The sequence below is a fragment of the Lissotriton helveticus genome, chromosome 1_1 (genome assembly GCF_964261635.1).
Source record: "Lissotriton helveticus chromosome 1_1, aLisHel1.1, whole genome shotgun sequence".
Taxonomy (NCBI): domain Eukaryota; kingdom Metazoa; phylum Chordata; class Amphibia; order Caudata; family Salamandridae; genus Lissotriton; species Lissotriton helveticus.
Window position 1 is genome coordinate 1,478,689,102 of NC_136057.1, and position 26,969 is coordinate 1,478,716,070.

Sequence of the window (26,969 nt, forward strand, 5' to 3'; positions counted from 1 at the left end):
CGCCTGCACCATGGCAGAATGTCCTCCGCGGTAAACAGGTTAAAGGCAGACAAAAAAAAGTAAACACCAAACTCCCTCTGAAGACGGATCCTGACACAGTGTCTATGAATAAACGTGACAAGATAAGAATAAGATTTATGGCCTGTTTACAGAAATACATACAAGTTGACTCACTGATTAAAACTTTTTTAGATTACTAATTAGTCCCCTTTTAGTTTCAAGCTTCCTTGCACGATTCACTCACTCTATTTATTTATAAAGTTTTATATAGCGCGAACATGATCCCGAAGGATATCAGAGCACTTTACAATTTGAGGGAGAGGAAGGTAAAAGTTGCAATACAATCAAAGAGATACCAACCCAACCCAAACAAATCAAATATGCACATCAAGCAAGAAGGTTACAATCGAAGGGACAACAAAGGGTAAGATAATGATTGGAACATAGTGAGCTGGGATGGGAGCAAGTGATTAGTAGAGCAGTATAATATCAAACGCAGGCCTTAGGGTGTAGGTCCAAAGCATTAGGGCAGACGATTAAAAACCCTTTTAAGGTAGGAACTTGTTCATGAGGAATCTTTTTACTTCCAATTTGAAGGCAGTCTTTGAGGAGATTCTGTGTATTTCCGGTGGGAGAGAGTTCCAGATCTTCTGCACCAAGCCAGAGAAGGTTTGGTGACACGTTCTCTTTTTGCCAAAGATCTGTGGTTTCAGGATAAGAGAGTTAGCACTCGGAGAAGGTCTAACCCCTCCGGCTAATTCTAGCTTTTGCGCTAGATAACTGGGGGGGTTTGAAATGGAGGGCTTTGTGAGAGAGACAGGCAATCTTTAGCTGAATTCTTGCTTCATAGGGCAGCCAATTTAAGGATTTTAAGATTGGGGAGATGTGCTCGTTTCTTTTGGTACCCTTAACAAATCTGTCCGCCGCATTCAGTGTGGCCCTTAGGGGGCCAAGGTATATTTCGGGAGGCCACAGAGCATAGCACTACCATAGTCTAGCCTCGGTAAAACAAGTGCTTGGACCACTTGCTTGAAGTCAGCTTGTGGGAGGAAAGGTTTGAGATTCCGGAGTATCCTCATTAGGTGATAAGCTCCCTTGCACACATTGCTGATATGATTTTTCATGTTCAGATGCTTCTCTAGGGTGATTCCGAGAGATTTGGCTGAGTCAACAATGAGGGGGGGGGGGGCAGTTGAAGGCAGTGAGGTGATTCATCCAAAGGTCAATCTTGGGGATGTGATTTGGGGGAGCAATGAGCAGGAATTCTGTTTTGGAGGTGTTAAGCAAGAGGTGGTTCTCAGTTAACCAGTTATGAGTGTTTATTAGGGTAGAGTTGAGTGAAATGGGGTTCTTTGGAGAGGAGATTCAGATAAAGTTGCGTATCATCTGCATACATGTAAAAGAGAATGTCAGCGGAATTTAGTTCATTAGCTAAAAGTTCCAAGAACAGATTGAAGAGTATGGGGGATAGGGCGGACCCTTGGAGGACCCCCATGGATACTGCTGAAGGTTGGGAGAGAGAGTATTTTGCCTTAACTCTTTGGGATCGGTGGTGGAGGAAGGACGAGAACCATTGCAGCACCCAACCAGAAAGGCCAATCCTGTGCTTCAAAGAGGATATGAGGTTGTTGTGGTTAACAGTGTCAAACGCTGAGGAAAGGTCAAGGAGGATAAGGAGGCAGGATTCATTTTGGTCGAGCATTTTTAAAATGTCATCCATAACGTGAGTGAGAGCCGATTCGGTGCTGTGCCCACTCCGGAAGTCAGATTGGTGTTGGTCCAGGAGATGGAAATTCTCAATGTGGGCACAGATTTGAGATTGGACGCATTTTTCTAGGAGTTTGGGTGGGGATGTTAGAGATACGGCGGAAGTTGTTAAGGTCCGTACTTCTCTGCTGTAGGCCCCATTAGGATAGGTGTTACCTGAGCAGCTTTTAGGCAATCCAGGATGGTACCTTGAGAGAGAGATGCATTGACAATCTTTGTCCAGATGGGGATGATGATCTCCTTCAGTTCTTTGAAGATGGACGGTGGTAACGGGTCGCTGAAATGATTAGATGGGTTGATACTCTGAGGGAGTGAAGGTGCCCCATGAGGCATTGTTCTTGGTGGCTAGTCAGTTCGATCTTCTCTGATACTGCTGGGGGGGAGAGGGGGATGCAGACCCACCAGATAGCAGTAGCGCCTTCCTGGAGTCAAGATCAATATTGATGAGTCTGGCTCTCTCAGAAAAGAAGGCAGCCAGTTCATCGCATGTAGGTGGGCTGACTCCAGGGACCAAGCGGTTTGGTGCTTCCACTGATTGTTGTTTCACCAACTCAAAATGCTTTTTGTGGCAGTTAGCATCTTGATTAAGTTGGGATCTGAAGTAGTCGGCCTTGGCAATCTTGATGATCCATGATGTAAGGATAGAGGGGTTGGTAAGAGAGTAAGAGGGTGGGAGTGCCATTGCCCCATGAGTCAGGGACAGACAAGTAAGGATTGAGTGGGTTTAGCGGGACATGGTTCGAGGAGGGCAATTGCTAGGGCTCCGACCTAGCAGGTGGCGTAGAAGGAGGGATGTGTGACGGGGGACACTTTCGATGGCGATAGGGGGGCTCATTGCTCTAGAGTCAACCTGTATCGGACTGGAGAGTGGTGAGCGGAGGAAAAACCAGTAGGCCTGCCCGCCATCTGAGACGAATGTCTAGAGTATTGGGTCAGTCTGACTGGGTTGAGAGGTTCCTAGATCAACTAAGGGGGGACGATTTACGGCGTGTGTGGATCTCCCAGCTGTGGAGGGGGAGGTCTGGTTAGGTTCAGAGTGGTGATAGGGGTCGTTGGATTTAGCAGAGACCGCCTTCTTGAGTGTAGGGAAGATGTTGGCCATCATGGTTAGATTGGCATTAGAGGTTTGGATAAGGCACACACACTCTACACTTTCACTTCACATTACAGAAGATCTCAGATAAAGAGCCCCTGAAAGGGTGCCCGTCAGGCATTGCAGGGCCAGCCTGACTAGGAGCAAGCCCTAGGATTAAGCATGACACCCTGCCAGGTATGTGAGGGCCCCAGTTCCACAAGGAGGAGACCCCATCTCCAACCTTAGGACATATATGGATACAGACCAATCCTCTAATTCGCTCTTCCTATATCCTAAGGAACTGCATACCTTTTTGATATAATTGACATATTCTAGGGACTCATATGCTAGACCTATAAGCGCCCTGTCTTCTCCTTTTTGTTGATATATTTATGGGAAAGCGTGACATCTTAAAGTCTTCAGTGTGACATTGTCTACATACCAGCTCGAGTGCCAACCAGTTCACTTAATATTTCATTTCTCTTACTGCAAAGATATAGGATTTTGTAAACACCAATCTCCATGGCAAAATAAGCAGCAATTTGTAAGAAGACATACACCGGCATGTGACCTCAGTCTTTGAATGCACAATAAATGTGACAAGATAGAAACAAGATTTAAAGGCATCTTCACTGCTCATTCACTTTCTGAATGAACAGAACACCTGTTCTTTGTCAGCGAGTTTCTCACAAGGCCCAGCCAAAACGTTCTAAAAATAGCTTGCCCTGATTAAATCTAACTCACCATATCGAGAAGATCTCTCGAGGCCTGATAGAGAACAGAGTCGCCCAGCAGTGTCCAACTCTCACTCTTTAAGCCCTTCACGGGGGAAGGGTCATGTACACTTCAGTTTACGAAGCACCTTCACCGTAAGAGCAGGTAATACAGAATATGAGCACTAAAATCAGTGAATGAAAACCATCCTGGTGGGTCTGCCCTATGAATATGCTTTGTGTTACTGGTTTCATTAAGCATGTGTCAAAGTGCTTACATATACCTAGGTAAGTGAACAGATTAGAAGGGAGAGTAAGGATTTGCCCAAGATCAAACAGTTTGTTAATGTAGGAAAAACAGCACAACTTGCTCCAGAGGTGGTTACTTTACCACCATATTACATTTTGGTAGGACAATCCGATCTGGCACTGTTCTCCAGCCAGTCCAGTTTTCCCCCCACACACTTACAAGTAACTTTCAGTACAGAGTTCGGTTTTAAATAAAGCCATGCAAAAAAAATGAAGTTCAAAATGTGACTGTCCAATACAATAAAATGTTGTCAAATAGAGAGGCCAGGATTGAAAATTGTGTCTCAATTAGTTTTCAACTAACCAACTAGACCTCAATTGGCAGGGATTCCAATGGCAAGAATAAGGGACTATCAATCCTAGTATTGTGAGCCCTGCTCAGATTAATAATATCGTGTGTATTTCCTGCTTATTGGGGTAAAGCAACAAAGCAGAGATTAGATGTCAAGTTTCTTAGTTCCTAGCATGTGCTTTCTGTATGGAGGCCATTTTTAATGCCCCTAAATATTTTCGTCGCACTGGAAATAGGCATGCTTAGATTGAGACAATTTATTTAGGTGATGGGGTTTTAGGTGGTTACTGGGCAGAACCACTCGTCTTAACACGATTTCTTTCCTTTCGGATCAAGGAGTTATCAATTTCGTAAACTCGGCTCTCCAAAGATAGCTATAGCGAGCAGTCAACTCTTACTCTAGGTGGTAGTAGCAAATTGGAACGCAAATACAGTGTCACACGGTAATCATGTTTGATAAGCTCAAAATACCACAGGGTCACGAATTTTAAAATGGCCTGATTTGGAAGAAAGGAGCTATGGAATGAACCCCCCAAAAATGCACTGTGACTAAACCCCGCCCCCAAACCCCGAATAGACGTCTCCTGATGCTTCCTCACAAGCTTAGCGTCCCTATAAGCAAAGCGTTTCCTGCAAAACACTGATGGAAATGTAGCCTTCCTAATTCCAAGAAGAGGTCTCACTCAACAAGGACAAAGCAGGATGCACCTCATGTAGCAAAGTACAGGCAACGCCTCCTTAAAAGCACACTAAAAACTCTCATATATAGAAACGGGCAAATCCCTCGCGCACTACGAACAGGCAGAGCACCCTGACCACATTACCTACCTACAGGGAATACGCCCCACGTTCTCACATACACTGCCACCTTTCCACTATCGGGTTCAGCCATACTCAGCAGACACCATTAAGTAAAGGCAAATCAGGTCGCTTAACATAATATATGGTTAGCGCCCCAAGTCAACGAGCACAGACAACCAAGCCTTCTACCCCCTAACCCCCACCAAAAATAACCTCAATCTGTCCTTTCTACAACAGTGAGAACGAGCATATTCCCCGGCACCTAAACCAAGCATACCGATGGCCCCACAACAACAAACATAATAGAGAGTCTTAATATTGCAAGAACTGCCTGAGCTACCCCTTCACGTCACACCCCCAAAAGAGAGGCTCACCCATAGTACCCAGTACCGGCAGCCCCTTTAACAGCATGAAATATGAAAATATTCCCAGGGCAGCCCCCGTTCACTGGATCATGCAGATAAACACAAGTGCAGGTAGCTCCGAAACCAAGAGACAACTACCACTACCCTTCCGCACCTTCAGCTTGTGCAGCTCCATGGTGTCCGCCATCTTCTCCGCTGCGCCTGCACTCTGCTCACTACCACCAATAGCAGCCGTCAGCATCAAAACCAATGGCAGCCGTCCGTGGTCATCACCGCTACCAATGAGAGTCCCCCTTTCTCACAGCCTCACACCGCCCACCACTCACAATACACCACTGTGCTCAATAAACACCAGTCATAGTAGACCCTGCGCAGCTCTCAGAGCAACGAGAAGACTCACGTGCTCGAGGCGACGCGACCCGACGCAGGTGATTGATTAATACTCCGCTCACAGCAGCCCCCTGGCTACAGTCGAAGCAGAAAGACTCCAGGCGAGTGCTGCAAGGAACGAGGTTATAGTTAGCCCTCCTCTTGCTTGGTGCGGTAAAGTTAGTTCAAGAACTGGAACAAAATGAACAAGCATTGGTAATGCATCGGTTTCGCCTATGTGATGAACATAAGATGTTTTTGTCAATCACCGCCCGGGACACAGGAAGGCGCACCCTTACAAGTATCAAGAGAGTGGAGGCTGAGCCTAACAATCGCAGCGCAAACGCTGTGCAGGTGAAACCTAATATAATAAAAACCGCGCATGCAAAGTTTAAAGCACCGTGACACTGTCCGGAGGAGAAAATATAAGTGCTCTCAAGGTTAAACAAGCATTTGCAATGCAATAGGTCTCGCATTTGCAACAGTTTGAGCTATTGGCATTGTACATTTTTTATTTTTATTTATTTATTTTATGCGTTTTTATTTAGGGCGGACTTTACCCGAAGGTGTCAGAGCGCTTCACAAAAGGAACAGATCCAGCCCTGCCAAGCATCACGCATCATGTGTTAGACTAACGCATTTCAGTGTGGTGGTCCGCATTACCGCACTGAAATGTATTGTCACGCATTATTGCGCCTCCTCAGCTTTCAAGCAGCCGGATCGCTGCTTAAGTACCACAAACTATTTGGTATTAAGAGGCAGCGTGTGTTGTGCTGTGGCATGCTTGGGGGCTGGCACAGGCAGCTCGCACTAGCGACCAGGGATGGCTACATTGTTTCAAATACCGCAAGGCGCAGCAAAATTAATGACGTCATCCTCATGGAGACGGCGTTTCAGCCAGAGCTTAATTTAGCCAATCAACACAGTCTAACTAGATCCAGGGCGGGGCCACGATCGCAGCCAGCATAGCGGGAACCGTAGCTGAGCTGGCATCTATATGTTCTGCGCTGTGTAAGACTGACAGCAGTGCAGCACTATTATCGGAAAATCTGCAGATTTTTGTTTATTTTCGCGGTAGGAATTTACAACTCAGAAGAGCCCTGTGAGCTATGTGGCGGCTCAACGATCTGCGACAAACCCCTTAAGGTACTGGCACTTTTGCGGGGATGGGCAGGGGGTGCAGGAGTCAAGGAGGCCCCTCCATGTAATTTGCAGGTGAGCCCCTTAAAGTGTAGTGACGCAGCTGCTCTGGTTCTGGGACTCCCGGTGATACACTATTTCTTCCTCAGCTAAGTTACTCCAATCGTCCCGGTCACTGGCGAGACAGAGTAGCTGTCTGCATTGGAAGCAGCAACAGCAGTCTTGCCCCCTTGTACCAGGGCTCGCCGTTCCTCTCTATACATGGCGGCCTCGAGAGAAGCTCAAGAAGCTGTGCAATGTCCGGGCTGTGGCAGGCAGCGCACTGACCAGACTAACTCTAGTGCCGCTGTGCTCCAAGGCCTTGGTGTCCTGATCTGTGTGTGTTATTCTTAAGCTTTGCAGCAGTTAACTTAGATTTTCTCCATGTTCAATGGGGCGTAATTTCTGATATTTGGGTTACCATAGTCGTCATTGCTTGATTTTTGCTCACGAGAAAATGTCACTCATAAAAGTTGAAATGTCACTCAAAATTACGTAGAAATTATGAAAATGTCACACATGGCAATCTAAAACCTTTGGCAGCTATGCAGATCTGATACATGAGGAGAACATCACAAGTGAACAAATTACAAAAGCAAACGTTATGTTACATGAGTCAAAAGTGACAATTGTGAGCAGACAAAATACAAGAGGTAGCAAAAGATGGATTACAGGAGGAAAAGTGACGTGTGCAGGTTACAAAAGCATGCAAAGTAGAGGTATAATACTGCAATGTACTGCAATATATAGCAGACACTCAAAATGACTATGCCTTTTATTTATGTTTTAAAAACAAAAATAAAAGGCATTATCATTTGCAGTGTCAATAGCTCAAACTGTGCAAACCCACATATATTAGCTGGCTAAACCGGTTCATTCGCTGATGCAATCTCACCTTGATGATGCCAACACCATGCTAGCTGTTCTCCCCAAATACTCGGCAGCACCTCTCAGCCATCTTACACTGCTTCACACTTGGTGAAGGGAGCAAAAAAAAATAGACATCACATCCATTTAAAGAGACCTACACAGGCAGCTACATGAGGCCAGAAATTAATTCAAAATAGTCTGTTCACTCACATGGCGATACACCTTAGCTGGCCCTCCTACTCATACCTAAGAAACCAGCTCCACATCACAAGAGGCCTGAGAAACATTAGACAAAAAACACTATTTCACAAAACTGAAGTAAAAAAATATCAAAAACTCCTTAATAACCTCCTCGAAGAACTGGAAAAGAATGAAAACTCCCTAGCCTTCTTCAAGGCCCTAAAACGTCACTATTCATGCTCCATTTGCAACAGGATAATTATTGGACCCATCACTTGCTACAGTAGCTTCTATTCTTGTTCTAATTTCCTCGCAATTTTGCATCTGCGATGTTATCTAGTTCTATGAAATCTATCTTTGTATGTGAAGTGATGTGCTACGCATGCGGTGAAGTCCTTGCTATATAAACAGCACGATAAATAAAAAATCTCTGCCACCCGTAATTATCATTACAAGAAATTACCCTCCACAAACGTACCAAAACAAAACACTCACATAAGAGTCTATATTCATGACATGCAAGGACACTACTATATGCAGTATTACTCTTAGACATCAGGCAAAATAAATCTTTCACTACATATAAAGCTTTGGAAAAATTCTAGAGGGATGAAACACATATAGGCGGTCACATTCACTCATAATATAAAGGATTCATTCAGAAAATAAAGTGTAAAAAGAAAAAAAGACGCTGTGTTTTGTTAAATAACTAAACACGGTCATACATGTTGCCTTTACACTAATGTGCTGTTGTCAATTAAAACATATTTAACAATGGGGATGGGGACCAGTTCCTGGATTGAGGTCCCACTCCAAGAACCAGTGCTGCAGGGATGTCTACGTCAGTACCCACTAAGCACAGTGCATTTCATTGCTCCTCTTTTGTACTTACCAAAAAAACATTAATATCAAGATACAACTACATGAGGATCTGGAGAGAAATAAATGAATGACTCTTGGCTTCTCCAAAAAATAAAAGTTACTTGTGTTTGAATAAACCTCAAGCGTGTATCCTCGTACTGGGGCATGCAAATTGTCACAACCCCAAAGTATAAATAATTAAAAATAAATAAACAACCTCAATGTCATTTTTGAGTTAGACCTTGGCAGCACATTTCAGGTATATGACATTGCTAAGAAAACAGATGGCCAGGTCATGATGCTCAGGAAATCCCTGTCGCAGTTACCTATCCACTGGAACTCAGGAGGGCCTGGTTAGTACCTTGTCTGGTTTACTGCACCACAAATAATAGTGATCCAAAAAAGAAAGTTACAGAATTCCCAACAGATCCAAAACTAAATTCAGATTAAAAAACAAATCAACATCCTGCAAGAACCTCAGGAAAGAAAAAAACACAGAATAAAAAGGCTGACCGCTCTCCTATTAATCCCAGTAGCACAAAGTCAAGTTCACAATTCTCCCTCTGCTCTCTCATAAAGTCTACAAGGGCCAACCAAAATATCTCTAACTCAAAATGATGATCCTATTATGCAAATTAGATAAAATAATTAAACAGTGTGCTTTTCCTTGTTCCACTTAATAAGGGTCCCAAAGAGGTAGTAGCCCTGAAGATGCCACTTATCTAAACAAGCAACAAACGGAATCAAGCACAATTACGCTGGGCGGGAGGGGGCACTAAACCATTCTGGGGCAAGGGACTAGGAACAAATATCAAAGATTCTTACCTTCTGTAACGTAATCTGTTGCTTATGTAAGGCGCTCCAACGTGCCCTCTCCAATTTCACTCTGTATAAAAGAAAACAAAAAAACTGCACCATGGAGCAGTACAGTGGGGTGGAGGAGGGGCGGGACAACCTGCAAAAACATGCAGTCTTTTGGAGTGCTCCAACTACATGATAAACGTAGCTCTGAAAAGTGTGAGAAGTGGAAGGACACTGGGCAAGGAAGAAGTGCTTGAGCCATGCCTGGGGGACAGGGGCACACAAGCTTGAAGAAGAAGGGACGCCTGCACACGCCGATCAAAGAGAAGCAAGAAAATGAGTGACAATGAAGCCAACCACTGGTAAACAATGGTCAGTCACTAAGTAAGCCCTCTCTATAAGTAAGCAAAATGTCTTGCAATGACAGCGCTTGTTCTGTCTTGAACAATACCTATACATGTCCATACTGATGGCAGGGAGTTCCTTTGTATTCTGGTAGAACAGCAGGTATTTCTGATCCTCTGAGGTTTGATTCTAAAATAAAATTGCTCTGTATATCGGGCATTCATTCTCACTGATTCATTTCAGAAAGATGGCCTCATTCTTGCCCCCGTTCGGTGATCTGTAGCCAGGTTTAAGATGTAGAAATGTAAATGGATACAAAGGATATTCGTACCAAAGCCAACTGAAGGTTTTGCCGACATCACGAAGCGTTTCTGCACTGATGACAACTGGTGATAGTGTCTCAGCGGAATAGCTGACATTTCTCTCCTTATTTCACTGTGCTGATAGCACTGGAGAACGTTTCTGTACTGGTGGGGACATTTTGAAGAGGTCGCACTCCTGGACGTCTGTGTCCATGCCGCACCAAAGACGGGGTCTTTCTATATTGAGTCCACTAAAGGCCGATTTAAGTAAATGGAGTTCGGATTATTTTGGTGTTGATGGGACTGAGCAAGAATGTAGATATTGCATCCCTGTATTCCTAGCAGTTTAAGCATTTGTGTAGTGTCCGCAATCACGGCATTTCTATGCAGATTGAACTGAGCTGCTCGGAACACATATTTACAACAATTACAGAACAAGCATTTCGGATTATTTTGGTGTTTATGGCACTGGGCAAGAATGTAGATATTGCCTCATTGCATCCCTGGCAGTTTAAGCATTTGTGTAGTGTCCGCAGTCATGGCCTTTCTATGCAGATTGCAGATTGAACTGAGCAGCTCAGAACTAGTGGGTGTTTCATTTACAGGGGTTTTAATTATCACAAAGCGTATATTTAAGAAAAGACACTAGGTGGAGCTGCGACCATAGAAAGACAAACAAAGCTAATTTTAAAACACCCGTGCACGCAGAGTCTGATGAAAAGGGAAATAAATCAGGTTGTGAAACAGGGGTAGCGAACCAAATAGGAGAAAAACATGAAGTTCAGCACCTTGAAACCTGATACGGAACACATGGCAGCCTACACGCTCCAGCACTGGAAAAAACAAGCGCTCGCGGGCCTCGCGTGGCAGCAGGGCGAGGGCCCTGCACCAGGGATGAGTAGGGGCTGAGGAGAGGGAGTTTGAGAGGAGAGGGGCCCCTGCATTGTGGATGAGTGGGGCCTGAGCGATAGGTCGTCTGAGAGGAGAGAGCGGGGAGAGGGGGGGCCTGCACTGTGTATGAGTAGGAGCTGAGGAAGGGAGTCTGAGGGGAGAGAGCGGGGACGAGTGGGGGCTGAGGAGAGGGAGTCTGAGAGGAGAGAAAGAGGAGAGGAGGGCCCCTGCACCAGGGATGAGAGGGAACTAAGGAGAGTGAGTCTGAGAGGAGAGAGCGGGAGAGGGGGGCCCCTGCACTGGGGCTGAGGCGAGGGAGTCTGAGAGGAGAGAGAGGGAGAGGGGGCCCCCTGCACTGGGGCTGAAGAGAGGGAGTCTGAGAGGGGGGGGGCTGCACTGTGTATGAGTAGGAGCTGAGGAGAAGGAGTCTGAGGGGAGAGAGTGGGGGCTGAGGAGAGGGAGTCTGAGGGGAGAGAGCGGGGACGAGTGGGGGCTGAGGACCCCACCGGTGTTCTGGTCTCCCAAGCGAGCACCCCAGCCATGAAGGCTGGCATCTGATTCTAGGACGAAATCCGGGGATGAGCCGAAGATAGCTCTGCCGTTATCTTATTTAAAATGGATCTCCTCCGTTCAATATTTAAGCTCGAGTTAGCGTTGCCAAGGAGAACGATGGCCCTTTGGCTCCATCCTCGGACGAGATCAATATTCAAGGGTGTGGAGGAGAGATGGGATTGTTCGGCCATATCAAGGATCCTAACAAGGGGTCCCAAGACGTCCAAGAGGCGGTCTTGGCAGCCTTTAAGGGCTCTCTCCAATCCTTTTCTGGGGTCTCGCCCTAGTTTAAATAGGAATTTGATAAGACTAGGATCCAGGTTGGGGGTTTGACAGACCCTCTCATCGATGGTAGGTCTGGGGGATTCAGATCTCATAGTATTCCTGGTGTTTCTATCTAAAAGGTTTCTCAACCAGCGAGTAACAAAGGATGAGGCGGAGACAGGAACTGCAGTTAGGATGTTTATTCAGGAGAAAAGAGAGCCGTCCAGCATGAAGGAGAGACAGGGCAGCTGCAACTGCCAAACAGGGAACACTGGAGGAAAATGCACAGTACATGAAGAACCCACTGGTGACATCATGGAGTTCCAACAAGTATTGCATAATACAGATCACCACACACCTCCCCCCTTTCTAAAAAAAAACAAGATGGAACAACAAAGAATAGTAAATCATACATAGTCACGAAATCTGTTGGGGCTAACAATCAACCTAGAGCTTTTCCTTAAACCATTGTCAACTTGGACATTGGGGGTAGGAACAGTTGCACGAGAAGCACGAGAGGGATCTCTGGCAACGCGAGAAGTGCTCCACCAATTACCATTTGACAATTTGACAGCATTTTTGCGAACTTCCACAACTTGTTGGGAATCAAGAAACTTGGAAAGACCTTTTTTAACAGTGACAGGATTCTTAATCCTGACCCAATCACCAGCATGAATACCACGAAAAGACCTCTTACCATGTTCTACGTCACAAGGCAGAGAACTGGAGGATTTTTTGTTGGCACAATCCCATGCCACTTCCAAATCACAACCTTTATGGAGACTTTTGACCATCCAAAAAGGAAAAGCTTGGGAAGAAGCTTTCCTTCCTCTCATCAATTCAAAAGGGGAAAAGCCTGTAGCAACATGTGGGGAAATTCTATAAGACCATACAAGATCTTTTACAGCTTGGAAAATACAGCTATTGGATCTGAAGGCGGCCTGCACACATTCAACAATAACTCTATTGAACCTCTCGGTTTTGCCATTGCTCTGAGGGTGATACAAAGGAGTTCTGGTGTGTTTGATAGAACAATTGTTCAAAAAAACACTAATTTCCTTGGAGATAAACTGAACCCCATTGTCGGTGAGAATTTCTTCTGGACACCCCTCCCTCAGAAAAATTTTGGTTAGGCAATCAATAACACTCTTTGAATTGGGAACATTGATAGGTTCAACCTCAACCCACCTAGAGAGGTGATCGACTAGGACCAAGAAATACTTGGAAGGATTGGGAAGAACATGGAATGGACCCAGAAAGTCCAGGCCAATTTTTTGCCAAGCCCTGCTGGGTGGGAGAACAACAGAATCACAAACACCTTCCAAAACAAGGACTTTATCGCTGGTGTTACAGCGTGTGCAAAGTTTGACAGCATCCACAATTTGATTGTCCATTCTTGGCCACCAGAAATTTGATCTGACATTTCTTTTAGTAATGGTGGCACCCAGATGTCCAGAATGAGCATCAGCTATAATTTTTTCCCGGTAAACAGAGGGAGGAATAAATTTATTGCCCCTAACAATTTTGCCACTTTCCAAGGAAAGTTCTGAATTGATTTTCCAATAAATTTGAAGTTCAGGAGAAAGAGATTTTTCCTTGGGCCAACCTTTCTGTATGAAAGAGACAACATCCCTAAGTACAGCATCATTCTCAACAGCATTAACCCAATCATTCTCAGCGAAAGAGATGGAAATTTGTGAAATGTTGGCCACAAAACACTCTTCAATTTCTGTTTCCCACTCATTTTCGTTAGGTTCTTGTATGGGTAACCTGGAAAGACAGTCAGCACGTTTGTTCTTGCCCCCAGGAATGTAAATAACTTTGAAGTTGTATTCTAACAGTTTAGTGGAGAGTCTAGCCAACCGTGCGGTTGTGCGCTTGACGTTTCTGCCAGAAAGAATGTCAACAAGAGGTCGGTGGTCGGTCTGAAGAACAAATGGTCTGCCCCATAAGTAAGATTTAAACTTTTCAACACTCCAAGCACAGGCCAACAGTTCCTTTTCAATAACAGAATATTTCCGCTCGACAGGGCGGAGAGTCCTGGAGGCAAACCCCACAGTAAATTCTTTACCATAAGCCAATTGTGAGAGAACAGCTCCTAGGCCATATTCACAGGCGTCAACAGTGACCAAAGTTTCTCTGTTCCCATTGAAAGGTTGAAGAGCAGGAGCTTTAGTGATGTGTTCTTTAATGAGTTGGAAACCTTTTTCACACTCATCAGACCAGCTGAAGATGGCACCTTTTTTGAGTAAAAGTCTAAAACATTCAGTGGTCTTGGCGTAGTCTTTCATGAATTTGGAGTAGAACTCACAGAGGCCGAGAAAAGACAGAAGCTGTTCTTTGTTAGAAGGAGCGGGAGCCTCAGTGATACTCTTGACTAGACCTGGCCTGGGCTTAATACCACACTCAGAGATGGTATGACCAAGGTATTCTACCTCTCTGGTTTTGAATACGCATTTACTTTTTTGTAGAGTTACACCTCTTCTTTCCAAGATGTTGAAAACTTGGTCAATGACCAGGTTGTGTTCGTGCTCAGTTTGAGTGAAGATAAGAATGTCATCCTGGAAAACGACAACATTAGAGAGTTCCTCAAACATTTCAGACATAATACGCTGGAAAACAGCGGCAGCAGACGCCAACCCAAAAGGAAGACGACGAAACTGAAAAACTCCATCAGGAGTTACAAAAGCAGTGAGATGTCGAGAGAGTGGATGTAACTCAATTTGGTGGTATGCCGCCTTTAAATCAAGTTTTGAAAACCAAGTAGATGAGCCCACTTTAGTTATCAAATCCTCAATGCGAGGGAGGGGAAAACCATCGACCCAGATAGCTTCATTGAGACTGCGTAAATCCACACACATCCTAAGATCACCAGACCTTTTTCTGGCAAGAACAATAGGAGAAAGCCATAGTGTGGATTCAACTTTTTCAATGATTCCTTGCTCGCATAAAGATTTAAGGTGTTTGGACAAATCTTCTCTAATACTGAGTGGAACGTTCCTAAGCTTGTGCTTAACTGGGGAAATATCATTTTTGACCTTGATAAAGTGTTGGAAGTTGGTGATCTTGCCCAATCGATCTTCAAAAATTTTGCCATATTTGTGCTCCCAGAATTCACTATTAAAAATGTTGCAGACAGGGGAAGATGCAGGAGAAGAAAGATTGTACCCTTCAATGAATACAGGGTTGGGTAAACCAGGTTTAATGGTGATACCAAATTCTGCCTGATGTATAAGCCCTAGAACATTGATACCACGTTTGGTAACATAGACTTTCCCCTTAATGGATTTGCCAAAGATGGAGATCTCAGCCAAGAAATAACCTAAAAGGTTAATTCTGCTTCCTTCAAAGGCCACAGAAAGAACATCAGGAGGAAGTAGACATTTATCTTGCCAACAATGAGAATACTTCTCATAGGAAACAATGGTGATGTGAGCACCGGTGTCTACCAGTAGTGAGATATGGTGATTGTCAATAGTGGCATCGACTTCAGGATCAGGGACGAGAAAGGTACGGTTGATGGTGTCATTGTCTTTCACTACAACAACATATTCCTGACTGGTCACATCACATTCAGAATGTTCAGTAGAAAGCTCAAGAGGATTTGAGTCTTGAAAGGAATCATTTTCACACATGACGCTGCGCACATTACCTCTTCTACCTCTCATGCAGACCCTTGAAAAATGACCATTCTTCCCACATTGAGTGCATTGTTGATTGGCTGCAGGACAATTTTTAAAGTTGGAAGCATGATAAGAGGAGTCACATCTATAACAGAAAGTACTTTGGCTAAATTGTCTATTAGGTATGAAAGGTCTTCTAAAACTGGTGTTTCCCATTTTTTTGAAATAGCCACGAGAGTCACGAGGAATTGAAATAGGAGACTTGGTGGGAAAAGGCACCTTAGTGGAAACAGCACCAGAGATGGAAGTATTGGAAAGAGAAACTTCCAATTGTTTTGAATCTTCTAAAGATGTTTCGATACTTTTGGCTATGTCAATAGCTTTGTCAAGAGAAGGGTCTTTGCAGGATAAGAGTTTCCCTTGGATTTGTTTGCAGGAGCAGCGAGCAACAAGCTGGTCTCTGATAAGTTGAGAAGTGAAATTGTCAAATTCGCATTTAGACGCAAGTATTTTCAAGGCAGTAACAAAAGTATCAATGCTTTCTTCGGGTTTTTGAGCTCTAGTGAAAAATTTGTAACGGTGTACAACCATATTTTTAGTTTTAACAAAATACTTGTCTAACTTAGCTATAGCTATTTCAAATTCATCGGGAGTTTCGCCAGTAGGTGGGACATAGACCGGTAGATGGTCAAAAACATTTTGCCCTTCAACACCAAGATGATAATACATTAGATTTTTTTTTTTTTCTGCACGGTATCTAAGACCATCAATTGCCCCTAAATAGGCCATAAAGGATCTCAACCAAAGTTTCCATTCTAGAGGAGGATCTCCAGGAGTCTGAAGAAAAGGAGCAGGAGGAGATACACTTTGCTTTGTGAGATCTTCTATTTTCCTTTTAGGTTGAAGGAATAAGATACAAAAAGGGAACAATGAAATAACAGAAGAGAAAAAAAATTGTAGTTGTAAATTTGGTAGCTCAGATGTGTTGGTCCTTTGTAGGAGTAAAATGCGTGTAGAAGCTGTGTATATCAGCGTGTGGATAAAGTGCGTGCAGTAGTTGTGCACGTCAGCGTGTAGATAAAATGCGTGCAGCAGCTGTGCACGTCAGCGTGTAGATAGAATGCGTGCAGCAGCTGTGTACGTCAGCGTGTAGATAAAATGCGTGCAGCAGCTGTGCACGTCAGCGTGTGGATATTGAATGTTCCGGTGTGTTGATGTTGAAAATCAGGTCGTGATATAGGCTGTGCGCATCAGCGCGAGAATGTAGATTAGCTTCCTTGTTAAATTATTTAGCTGTGCGCTTGAGCTGTGCACGTTAGCGTAGTGAAGTATTTAAAGCTGTGCGCATCAGCGTGATACAAATGAAATATCAAGAGCTGTGTGCATACGTTGAGTGGTGAGGATTGTAGACGACGAGTCGAAGATAATGTCGACAGAAATAAGTTTGACACGAAGCTTTTATGACGTAAAAGCTTTGAGAGCCAGAAGGAACGTCAATAAAAAGCGTCTTGCTGGTTGCTGGGGAAACTAAATGCGCGCTGGCGTTGAGTGTCTTGTCGGTTGCGTGCTGGTGCTGAATGAACGTGAAGTTCTGGTTGTTGGGGAAACCAAATGCGCGCTGGTATTGGGTGTCTTGCCGGTTGCGTGCTAGCGCTGAATGGATGTGAAGTTCCACTACGTCATCATTCAGTGGCGGAGCTTGAGGGTGGAGGAACAAGCAGCGGGAAAGAACGCAACGCCGGACAAAGGTACAAACAGCACTTGAAGGTGGTCGGAAGGAAGTCGGTAGACACAGGCAACGTAGGTGACGGGGAATAAAGTCACACGTAGTGTTGGAAGAGGGGAGTGCTGATAGCGCGAGGCAGTTTAACAGTGCGTAAGGAAGTACGTTAGACAGGCTTGATTGGAGCGCAGAACAAGGCAAATGGTAGAAGAGAATTTGGTAGCTGCGACGGCTCTCTAGGATGACGTGTGATGATAATGTTAGAAAATGTACTCACAAGGAAGTAGATCGTAGATGTAGAAAGTGTTCAGAAATTCAAACCGTTTTGCTTGGAATTGATCTGTGAGTCGATCCAACAGCTGAGGAACAGCTGACCATCCTTGTCGCCAATGTAAGGATGAGGCGGAGACAGGAACTGCAGTTAGGATGTTTATTCAGGAGAAAAGAGAGCCGTCCAGCATGAAGGAGAGACAGGGCAGCTGCAACTGCCAAACAGGGAACACTGGAGGAGAATGCACAGTACATGAAGAACCCACTGGTGACATCATGGAGTTCCAACAAGTATTGCATAATACAGATCACCACAGAGGGCCCCTGCACCAGGGATGAGAGGGAACTAAGGAGAGTGAGTCTGAGAGGAGAGAGCGGGAGAGGGGGGCCCCTGCACTGGGGCTGAGGCGAGGGAGTCTGAGAGGAGAGAGCGGGAGAGGGGGCCCCCTGCACTGGGGCTGAAGAGAGGGAGTCTGAGAGGGGGAGGGCTGCACTGTGTATGAGTAGGAGCTGAGGAGAAGGAGTCTGAGGGGAGAGAGTGGGGGCTGAGGAGAGGGAGTCTGAGGGGAGAGAGCGGGGACGAGTGGGGGCTGAGGAGAGGGAGTCTGAAAGGGGAGAAGAGGGCCCCTGCACTGGGGATGAGTGGGAGCTGAGAAGAGTGAGTCTGAGAGGAGAGAGCGGGATGAGTTGGGCCGAGGAGAGAGAGTCTGAGAGGAGAGAGTGGTGAAAGGAGGCCCCTTCACTGGGATGAGTGGGAGCTGAGAAGAGTGAGTCTGAGAGGAGAGAGCGGGATGAGTTGGGCCGAGGAGAGAGTGGGGAAAGGAGGCCCCTGCACTGGGACGAGTGGGGGCTGAGGAGAGGGAGTCTGAGAGGAGAGAGCAGGAGAGGAGGGCCCTGCACCAGGGATGAGTAGGGGCTGAGGAGAGGGAGTTTGAGAGGAGAGGGGCCCCTGCACTGTGGATGAGTGAGGCCTGAGCGATAGGTCGTCTGAGAGGAGAGAGCAGGAGAGGGGGGCCCCTGCACTGTGTATGAGTAGGAGCTGAGGAAGGGAGTCTGAGGGGAGAGAGCGGGGACGAGTGGGGGCTGAGGAGAGGGAGTCTGAGAGGAGAGAAAGAGGAGAGGAGGGCCCCTGCACCAGAGATGAGAGGGAACTGAGGAGAGTGAGTCTGAGAGGAGAGAGCAGGAGAGGGGGGCCCCTGCTCTATGTATGAGTAGGAGCTGAGGAGAGGGAGTCTGAGGGGAGAGAGCGGGGACGAGTGGGGGCTGAGGAGAGGGAGTCTGAGAGGAGAGAAAGAGGAGAGGAGGGCCCCTGCACCAGGGATGAGAGGGAACTGAGAAGAGTGAGTCTGAGAGAAGAGAGCAGGAGAGGGGGGCCCCTGCTCTGTGTATGAGTAGGAGCTGAGGAGAGGGAGTCTAAGGGGAGAGAGCGGGGACGAGTGGGGGCTGAGGAGAGGGAGTCTGAGAGGAGAGAAAGAGGAGAGGAGGGCCCCTGCACCAGGGATGAGAGGGAACTGAGGAGAGTGAGTCTGAGAGGAGAGAGCAGGAGAGGGGGGCCCCTGCTCTGTGTATGAGTAGGAGCTGAGGAGAGGGAGTCTGAGGGGAGAGAGCGGGGACGAGTGGGGGCTGAGGAGAGGGAGTCTGAAAGGGGAGAAGAGGGCCCCTGCACTGGGGATGAGTGGGAGCTGAGAAGAGTGAGTCTGAGAGGAGAGAGCGGGTTGAGTTGGGCTGAGGAGAGAGCGTCTGAGAGGAGAGAGTGGGGAGAGGGGGGCCCTGCACTGGGGATGAGTAGGGGCTGAGGAGAGGGAGTCTGAGAGGAGAGAGCGGGAGAGGGGGCCTCCTGCACTGTGGATGAGTGGGGGCTGAGGAGAGTGAGTCTGAGAGGAGAGAGCGGGTTGAGTTGGGCTGAGGAGAGAGCGTCTGAGAGGAGAGAGTGGGGAGAGGGGGGCCCTGCACTGGGGATGAGTAGGGGCTGAGGAGAGGGAGTCTGAGAGGAGAGAGCGGGAGAGGGGGCCTCCTGCACTGTGGATGAGTGGGGGCTGAGGAGAGTGAGTCTGAGAGGAGGGCCCTGCACCGGGATGTGTGGGGGCTGAGGAGCGGGAGTCTGAGGGGAGCGAGTGTGGATGATATGTGGGGAGGAGGGGTGAGGAGAGAGTGGGGAGGAGAGGGGGGAAAGGAGTAGGGCACCTGCACTGGCATGAGTGGGGTTTGAATGAGAGAGCTGGAGAGGATAGAATGCCTGCGGGGGAGCTGAAGTGGCAGGGGACGAGTGGGAATGGAGAAGGGAGTGAGCTAAGGGAGGGCACAGCAAGGAGAGGGGGATGAGAGGCCATTGTCCGAGCGAGAAACAGGGAGAGGCAAGAGAATGCGTGCATGCGCCCGGGCGTGTTGTCCTACCCGTTCATTTTGTATCAAAAAATGCATGGCCCACCAGGCCCAGTGATACCATCCCGACTACACCAATCGTCCCCAGTGTGTGTGTGTGTGTGTGGGCACGAGGGTGTGCGTGTGCTCATTATTTCCTGAGAAAACGAGCTCACCCTGTGCTTCTTGTCGGCCAGAAATAGTTTTTACCATTTGACTACCTGAAAGCTATTATAACCCTGTTAAAATGCACATGTACCGTGCACATGACAAGCCATAGAAGATGGGCAGCCCCTGTGCCCTCCGAGCAGCCCCCACCCCGAGAAGGGTTGGTAGGGTTAGAAACCCTACCGCAATTTTATTTAGCTAGACTATTTCACGCGTCCCACTTCACACCTGTGAAAAAGGCTTCAAAATCAAAATTAAACCGAACTAGGTGAACAAAAAAAGCACAGAGGTAAGCAAATACAAATATCAAGAGAGTGTTGCTTTGCAAGAGGCAGGGAACCTTAACAACGTAAAACAAGCGCTGAAACACAGACGTGTTAGAGGCAGGGGAAACCCAATCAACCCTTGTAGGCTTGGGCACTGAATATTTAAAGTCACAGTGTGCTACAAGGGACTTATTTTGGAACAGAGAATCTTAGTTGTGAGTCGTGCATGCGTAACAAACTCAAGTGTATCAACAGAGTATCACACTATGTCATTGACTAGAATCAATCAAAGGAAGGAAAATGAAAAGGAACACACGGAGAGAATAAATTATATTTCTGAAAAACTTATTCTGTATTTAGTGATGAGACAATAAATTTACATCTTGGGAGACGGATACATAGAAATGAATTCAAGCAAAAACTGAGAACAGAGGTATAGATAACAACGACCCTTCAGTTTACAGCTAAAACATCAACTCCTGGTCAATATAACAAACAACCAAAAATAATTAATAAACAATGGTCGTATGTTGGTGCCAACGCAACGCTTTTGGAGATGATGGAGGTGTCGACGTTTCGGTCTAATGTGCAGTCGTCATGTAGACCATCATCAGGACCAAACATTTCATTGCAGAAAGGAACTCCCTAAATTAGAATAAACCAAAATTACTGATAATAATACATAATCAAATATTTAAACAATTATTTTAAAAAACTCCATGTGTCAGGCTTAGTTTATGTTGTCTATTTTGAACCAAGCATATTACCCCTTCCTGGTAAAGCTCGGTAATAGAAATCATTAGACAGTTGATCCGCAATTAAATCAATGATTAATCATTAAGCCATGATTCTTGCATCCAGCTTAATAGTAGGAAACAGAGGAATGTATCTTGATATCTTGCAAACATTGTTGCCATGCAATAACATATTTACAATTATACAACAATGAACTCAAAAGTGGCCACATTTTAGGTTTTGTTGAGTATTGATAATAGAATTCATTAGACAGTTGATCAGCAATTAAATCAATGATTAATCAGTAAGCCATAATTCTTGCATCCAGCTTAATGGCAAGAGAAAAAGAACAGTCTCTTAATACCTTTCAGACATTGTTTCCATAGAATAAAATATTTACAATTCTACAACAATGAACTCAAGGTTGGCCACATTTTAGGTCCTATTGAGTATTTATCCAATAAACAATTCGAACAAAGAAACATCAAACAATATGTTTGTCACCTGAAATTTCAAAAGGATATTTATAAAAAATTGGGTGGACGACAGAAGACGTGGAGTGGGTCACCAGTTGATTGAATCAAATCTAAAAGGAATTAATAGAATTATTCATTCCTTTTAGATTTGATTCAATCAACTGGTGTTTGCAAGATATCAAGATACATTCCTCTGTTTCCTACTACTAAGCTGGATGCAAGAATCATGGCTTAATGATGAATCATTGATTTAATTGCCGATCAACTGTCTAATGATTTCTATTACCGAGCTTTACCAGGAAGGGGTAATATGCTTGGTTCAAAATAGACAACATAAACTAAGCCTGACACATGGAGTTTTTAAAAATAATTGTTTAAATATTTGATTATGTATTATTATCAGTAATTTTGGTTTATTCTAATTTAGGGAGTTCCTTTCTGCAATGAAATGTTTGGTCCTGATGATGGTCTACATGACGACTGCACATTAGACCGAAACGTCGACACCTCCATCATCTCCAAAAGCATTGCGTTGGCACCAACATACTGTGGTAAATAAATAATTAATTACCGGTTCTATTTTTCAGGATACTCATATAAACAGATAGCTCAATAAATAAGAGTCAAGATTCGAGGTAGCTGGAGTTTACAGGCTTTTAATCAGGCATAAAGGACAAGAACAGGGCAGCCTGTACGGGAATAGGATGGCAGCTGCCGGGGGCAGGAATAGGCTAGGCTGGGACAGGCTAACTTTTAATAACAGTGCACAATATTTATAGTTAAACAAATACATTACATTCAATACAGTAGGCGTAGCAGTAGGCGTGGTTCATAGCAGTCGCGAAAGATAAGGGCAAAATGATGTAACAAGAAGGCGTGTACAGGGCGTATACATAGACATGTGATGTAAACGTAACAGAATATGTCATAAAAGGGGCGGAAACATGGAGGGGGCTACCTGAGCAGCTGGGACCTCTAACCTAGTGGTGCGCGCAAATGGGCAATGACGTGTTACCAGGGAGAACTGGGGGCTATGACTTCTGCGCTAGAAGAGGAGACCAAAGTCTGGAGTGTCAGAGCGACATGTACCCAAGGCATATCTAGTATCTGGTGTTTAGAGTACATGTTGATAGAATCCAAAAGTTATCAGGGCAAAGGCTAATAAACTCTAAGACTGGTGCATGCATAATTCTACATGGAGTGCGTGTGCAAGGAATATTCTATGAACATTAATACAGTATTTCTCTTACATGGAGACATAAAGGCTAGACCATGACGGAAACTATTGATGCGATTCAGTAGCTTAGGAATGCAGAGAAGGAGGGTTGGACTGATAACTAGAAACATAACATATTCTTGGCAGACTGGGAGGCAGAGCCAGGCCGGGCCGGGCACTGCGTGGCAAGAAGTAAGCTAAGGGTCAGGGATGCAGGTGGGGGCTGTATCGCTCCTCGGAGAGGGTTCAGGAGACAGGAGCTGAATCTGAGTCCGGGCCCTTTTGAGGCCTAGAAACGGGGACAATTCAATGAATTAACGTGCACACTGTAAACTGTGGCAACGTAGGTTTACATAGGCCTGACATTCGTTGCTTTCACGAAGACTGGAAACTGGCATACTAGAGATGGACACAACTGTAATTGCGTTTTTAATCGATCAGAGGGGAATACATGCATATCGATCATGCACATATAACAAAATATGGGGAACACGTAGGCACATATAACATGGCAAAATTTACTTTTCCACATTCCCTCCTTGTGCCCTACGTTTCCATCAGGAAACATCAATATTCATGATACCATCTATCATTTCATATAGCATCATTTGCTCGTCTCGTATTGTCTTGGAACGGGACTTAGGACTAGGAATACAAGAGGTAGCGCATATGCCGCAAATCGCAGGGCCACATTGTATACAGAGGCAGCAACTGAATATGATCATTACTGCAATACCTAGGAATGACAATACTTTCCATCCCCAGGCAGATATAATACTCCAGAGCCAACCGGACCATGTCCAGGTGCCTGGATTCTGGTGTAACTGATGGGCAATTTTATGAAGTCTGGTTATAGCTGAATAAACAGACGGCGCGTTATTAGGAATGAAAATGCAGCAACTAGATCCGATGACTCTACATGCTCCTCCTCTATCGGCCAGTATGACGTCAAGAACGAGACGATTTTGGAGCACGACAAATCTCATAGCAGATTGCTCTTCGGTTAAGTTACCTAGAGCAGAAGTAGTCTCATTCACTACTGCTTCAAGGGTTCTGGTTAACCTACGTATTAACTTACTATTCTGGATAGGTCCTATAAAGAAGAAGAAACCTTTATTGAAGTCTTGATACTGTTCTAGAGTAGTTTCAGTTTGATCGACAATTGGGGACTCGATCTCCCTTCTATGTCTGACGTGTACTAGATGCGTGTTTCTGTGATAATCAGATGGGGCTAGAAAAACTGGTGGCAGCAGGAAGGCAATGTAACATGTTCCCTCCCAATCGAGGGGCAGACGAACATATGCGGTCTGACCACAAACAAAATAAGAATGACGTGAGGCTTTGAAAATAGATTTCCCACTGTCACTATACTCGACAATAGTAGTACAATCACTATGTCCTACATGTGCGGAACCATTCTTTCTGACACATAATTCGCCTTTGACTGGTAGTACTGAAATAGCAGGTAAATCTGGAGTAGTATCAGACTGAACATTCAGGACCATAAAATTCGAAGAGTAATTACCCAAATCATATACTTCATTTTCTAGATCTAACCCTGTTCTATGGGAGAGACCTTGCTTGTCTGGAAAACATGTTCTGTTCAGAAGGGACATATCATTGGAGGATGACGTTAAAGTGGACCATGCTCCACACGAACCATTATGTGAAAACGGATAAGGAAAGAGTGGCAGAACTCCCTTCGATGTCTGGAAAGGGGGGAGTCGACCACACACCCAACAATTAGTAGCATTGCTGGTCTGGTGTGAATAGTGTAACATTCTGATAAATGTGTTATTGCGCATAGCAAGACGATAGGATAGCTCGTGAGGAGGCAGATCACTAAATGTGTGCTCTACTGTAGCATTAGAAAACTTGTTTACATGTGAACTTGGAAAACATAAATGTAATACATAACTTGTGCAGGTAACCATTAGACTTAGAAACAATAAGAAACTTAGAAAAACGATACATCTTATAGAGTTTTGACTAACTCTCTCACTATGGGGGTCTATCTCATACATGTCAGGACCTGTCTAACCGTTTCACCCGAGAGGGACTTAGACAATTAAACTGGCTGACTTAATTTACTAGACCGGAGTTTTAATTTATACTCCTGTTGCGGAGTTTTCTCTAACAGGGGAACTTTAAGTTCGGAATCAAGTTCAGAGTCTGTTTTTAGGCAGTCTTTAGTAACGGAACAGTCCTTTGCAAAAGATTTTTCACGAAGTCCATGGAATTTTTTGACGTGGGACAGGTGGACCCATCCCTTCCTGCCCTCCAACTTCACGGCAGTCCTTGTAGTCAATAAAACTAGGCGAGGCTCCTTCCAACGGGGTTCCAGTGGACTTGAACGATCAAAATTCCGCACCAACACGAGGCTTCCTGGAATGACTTCATGCGGTTTCACCTCGGTGTTGTCTGGAAATGCGGCGGCAACCTGTGAACGACAAGAGTGTAGGGCAGACATCAAGGAAGCTAGGTAATCTGTCAGCATATTACTGGAAACATCTGTAATACTGCGGGGTCTAGGTGTTCCCCACATGTTTGGGGGGCGGCCGAATACGACCTCATACGGGGACAGACCTGATCTGGAATGTGCAACCATCCGCATATAGAATAAGGCTACTGGCAGGGCAACTAGCCAGTCCACACCTTTCTCTTTACATACTTTGGCAATGCGAATTTTCAGGGTTTGATTATGTCTCTCTACGAGACCGGCTGCTTCAGGATGGCGCACACAATGGAACTTCCACTGGTACCCTAACAGAAGGGAAACATGTTTCATAAGCTCAGATGAGAATGGCTGGCCGTTATCTGAATACACGACTCTAGGGAGTCCATAGCGGGGAAAGAATTCACGAACCAACTGCCTGGCAGTGGTCGCGGCTGTGTAATCTGGAACTGGATATGCTTCTGTCCACCTGGACAAAGCGCATACAACTATGAGGACATACTTGAAACCTCGACATCGCTCCATCTGAATATAATCCATCTGGAGGACTTCAAAAGGGTGGTCAGGGGGTTGGAATCCACCTTGTTCCACCGGGACACTTTTACCTGGATTGAACTGACAACATATCATACATGTACGGACTTTCTGCTTGGCTGCAGCTCGTAAGTGCTTGTTGAACCATAGGTTCTGAATACTGTCTAACATAGCTTTTTCTCCTAAATGTGCTGGACTATGTGCGGTATTAATAATGACTTGAACCATAGAGTCGGGGAGAAACCATGTGGCTTTTCCCTTCATCAACCATCCTTGATCTGTCTGGACCCCTCCTTGTTCGGACCAATTCTTGATTTCTTCGGGAGTAGCATGTAACTGTATGTCTATGACATCTTGTGTAGGGTCCTTAACTGTCATACAAATAGTCTGATCTGGATTGAATGTCTGTGTTGTGTTAACTGGAATGTCTAGAGTCTGAGCTGTAAGCTTAGCTGTTCGATCTGCTAGATCGCTACCTTGGGAAATAATGTCAGTAACTTTCGTATGTGCCTTGCACTTCATGATAGCGATAGCTGTCGGTAAATGTATTGCATCTAACAGAGCTTGAATGAGGAGACCATGCTGAATCTTGGTTCCATGAGAAGTCATGAAACCTCTCTCCTGCCAGAGCACTCCAAAGTCATGTACGACTCCGAATGCATAACGTGAATCTGTATATATGTTTACTTTCAGGTTCTTGGCACGTATGCAGGCTTGGGTCAGAGCAACTAGCTCTGCTGCTTGAGCAGACAGGGTGTCAATACGGTGTGTTTCTATAACTTCGGTTTCAGTAGTCACTGCATACGCGGCTACTAGTTCTCCTGTACTTGTTCTCATACATGAACCATCCACATAAAGTGTCAGGTCGGGGTTAGGTAATGCAATGTCTGTCAGGTCTTGTCTTGGCTTAGTCATAGTGTTAACAACTTCCACACAGTCATGTGTGGCAGGACTTGAAGTAACTGACGGTAACAGTGTAGCAGGATTTAGAATGTTGCAGCGTCTGATTTCTATGTGTGGCTGGAACAGTGTCAGTTCATAACCTGTTAATCGTGCAATTGTCAAGTGCTGAGTCTGTGTTCGGTTTAAAAGAACTTCCACGGAGTGTGGAACTTGCACTATCAGGGAGTGTCCTAATACTATGGAATCACTCTGTCTGATTGCTAGAGCTGTGGCTGCAACTGACTTGAGGCACGCAGGCAGAGC

General features: G+C 45.3%; 1 protein-coding gene across 1 annotated transcript in view; it reads right to left on the reverse strand.

The window, feature by feature from the left end:
* The window catches only part of SARNP (SAP domain containing ribonucleoprotein), a 738,339-nt gene extending 732,708 nt beyond the window's left edge, over window positions 1-5,631 (reverse strand). Inside the window, exon 1 of the mRNA XM_078686447.1 lies at window positions 5,477-5,631. Coding sequence (XP_078542573.1) covers window positions 5,477-5,563 — 87 coding nt within the window. The 5' untranslated portion in view covers window positions 5,564-5,631. The remainder of the gene's footprint in view (window positions 1-5,476) is intronic.
* Between the last annotated feature and the right edge of the window lie 21,338 nt (window positions 5,632-26,969).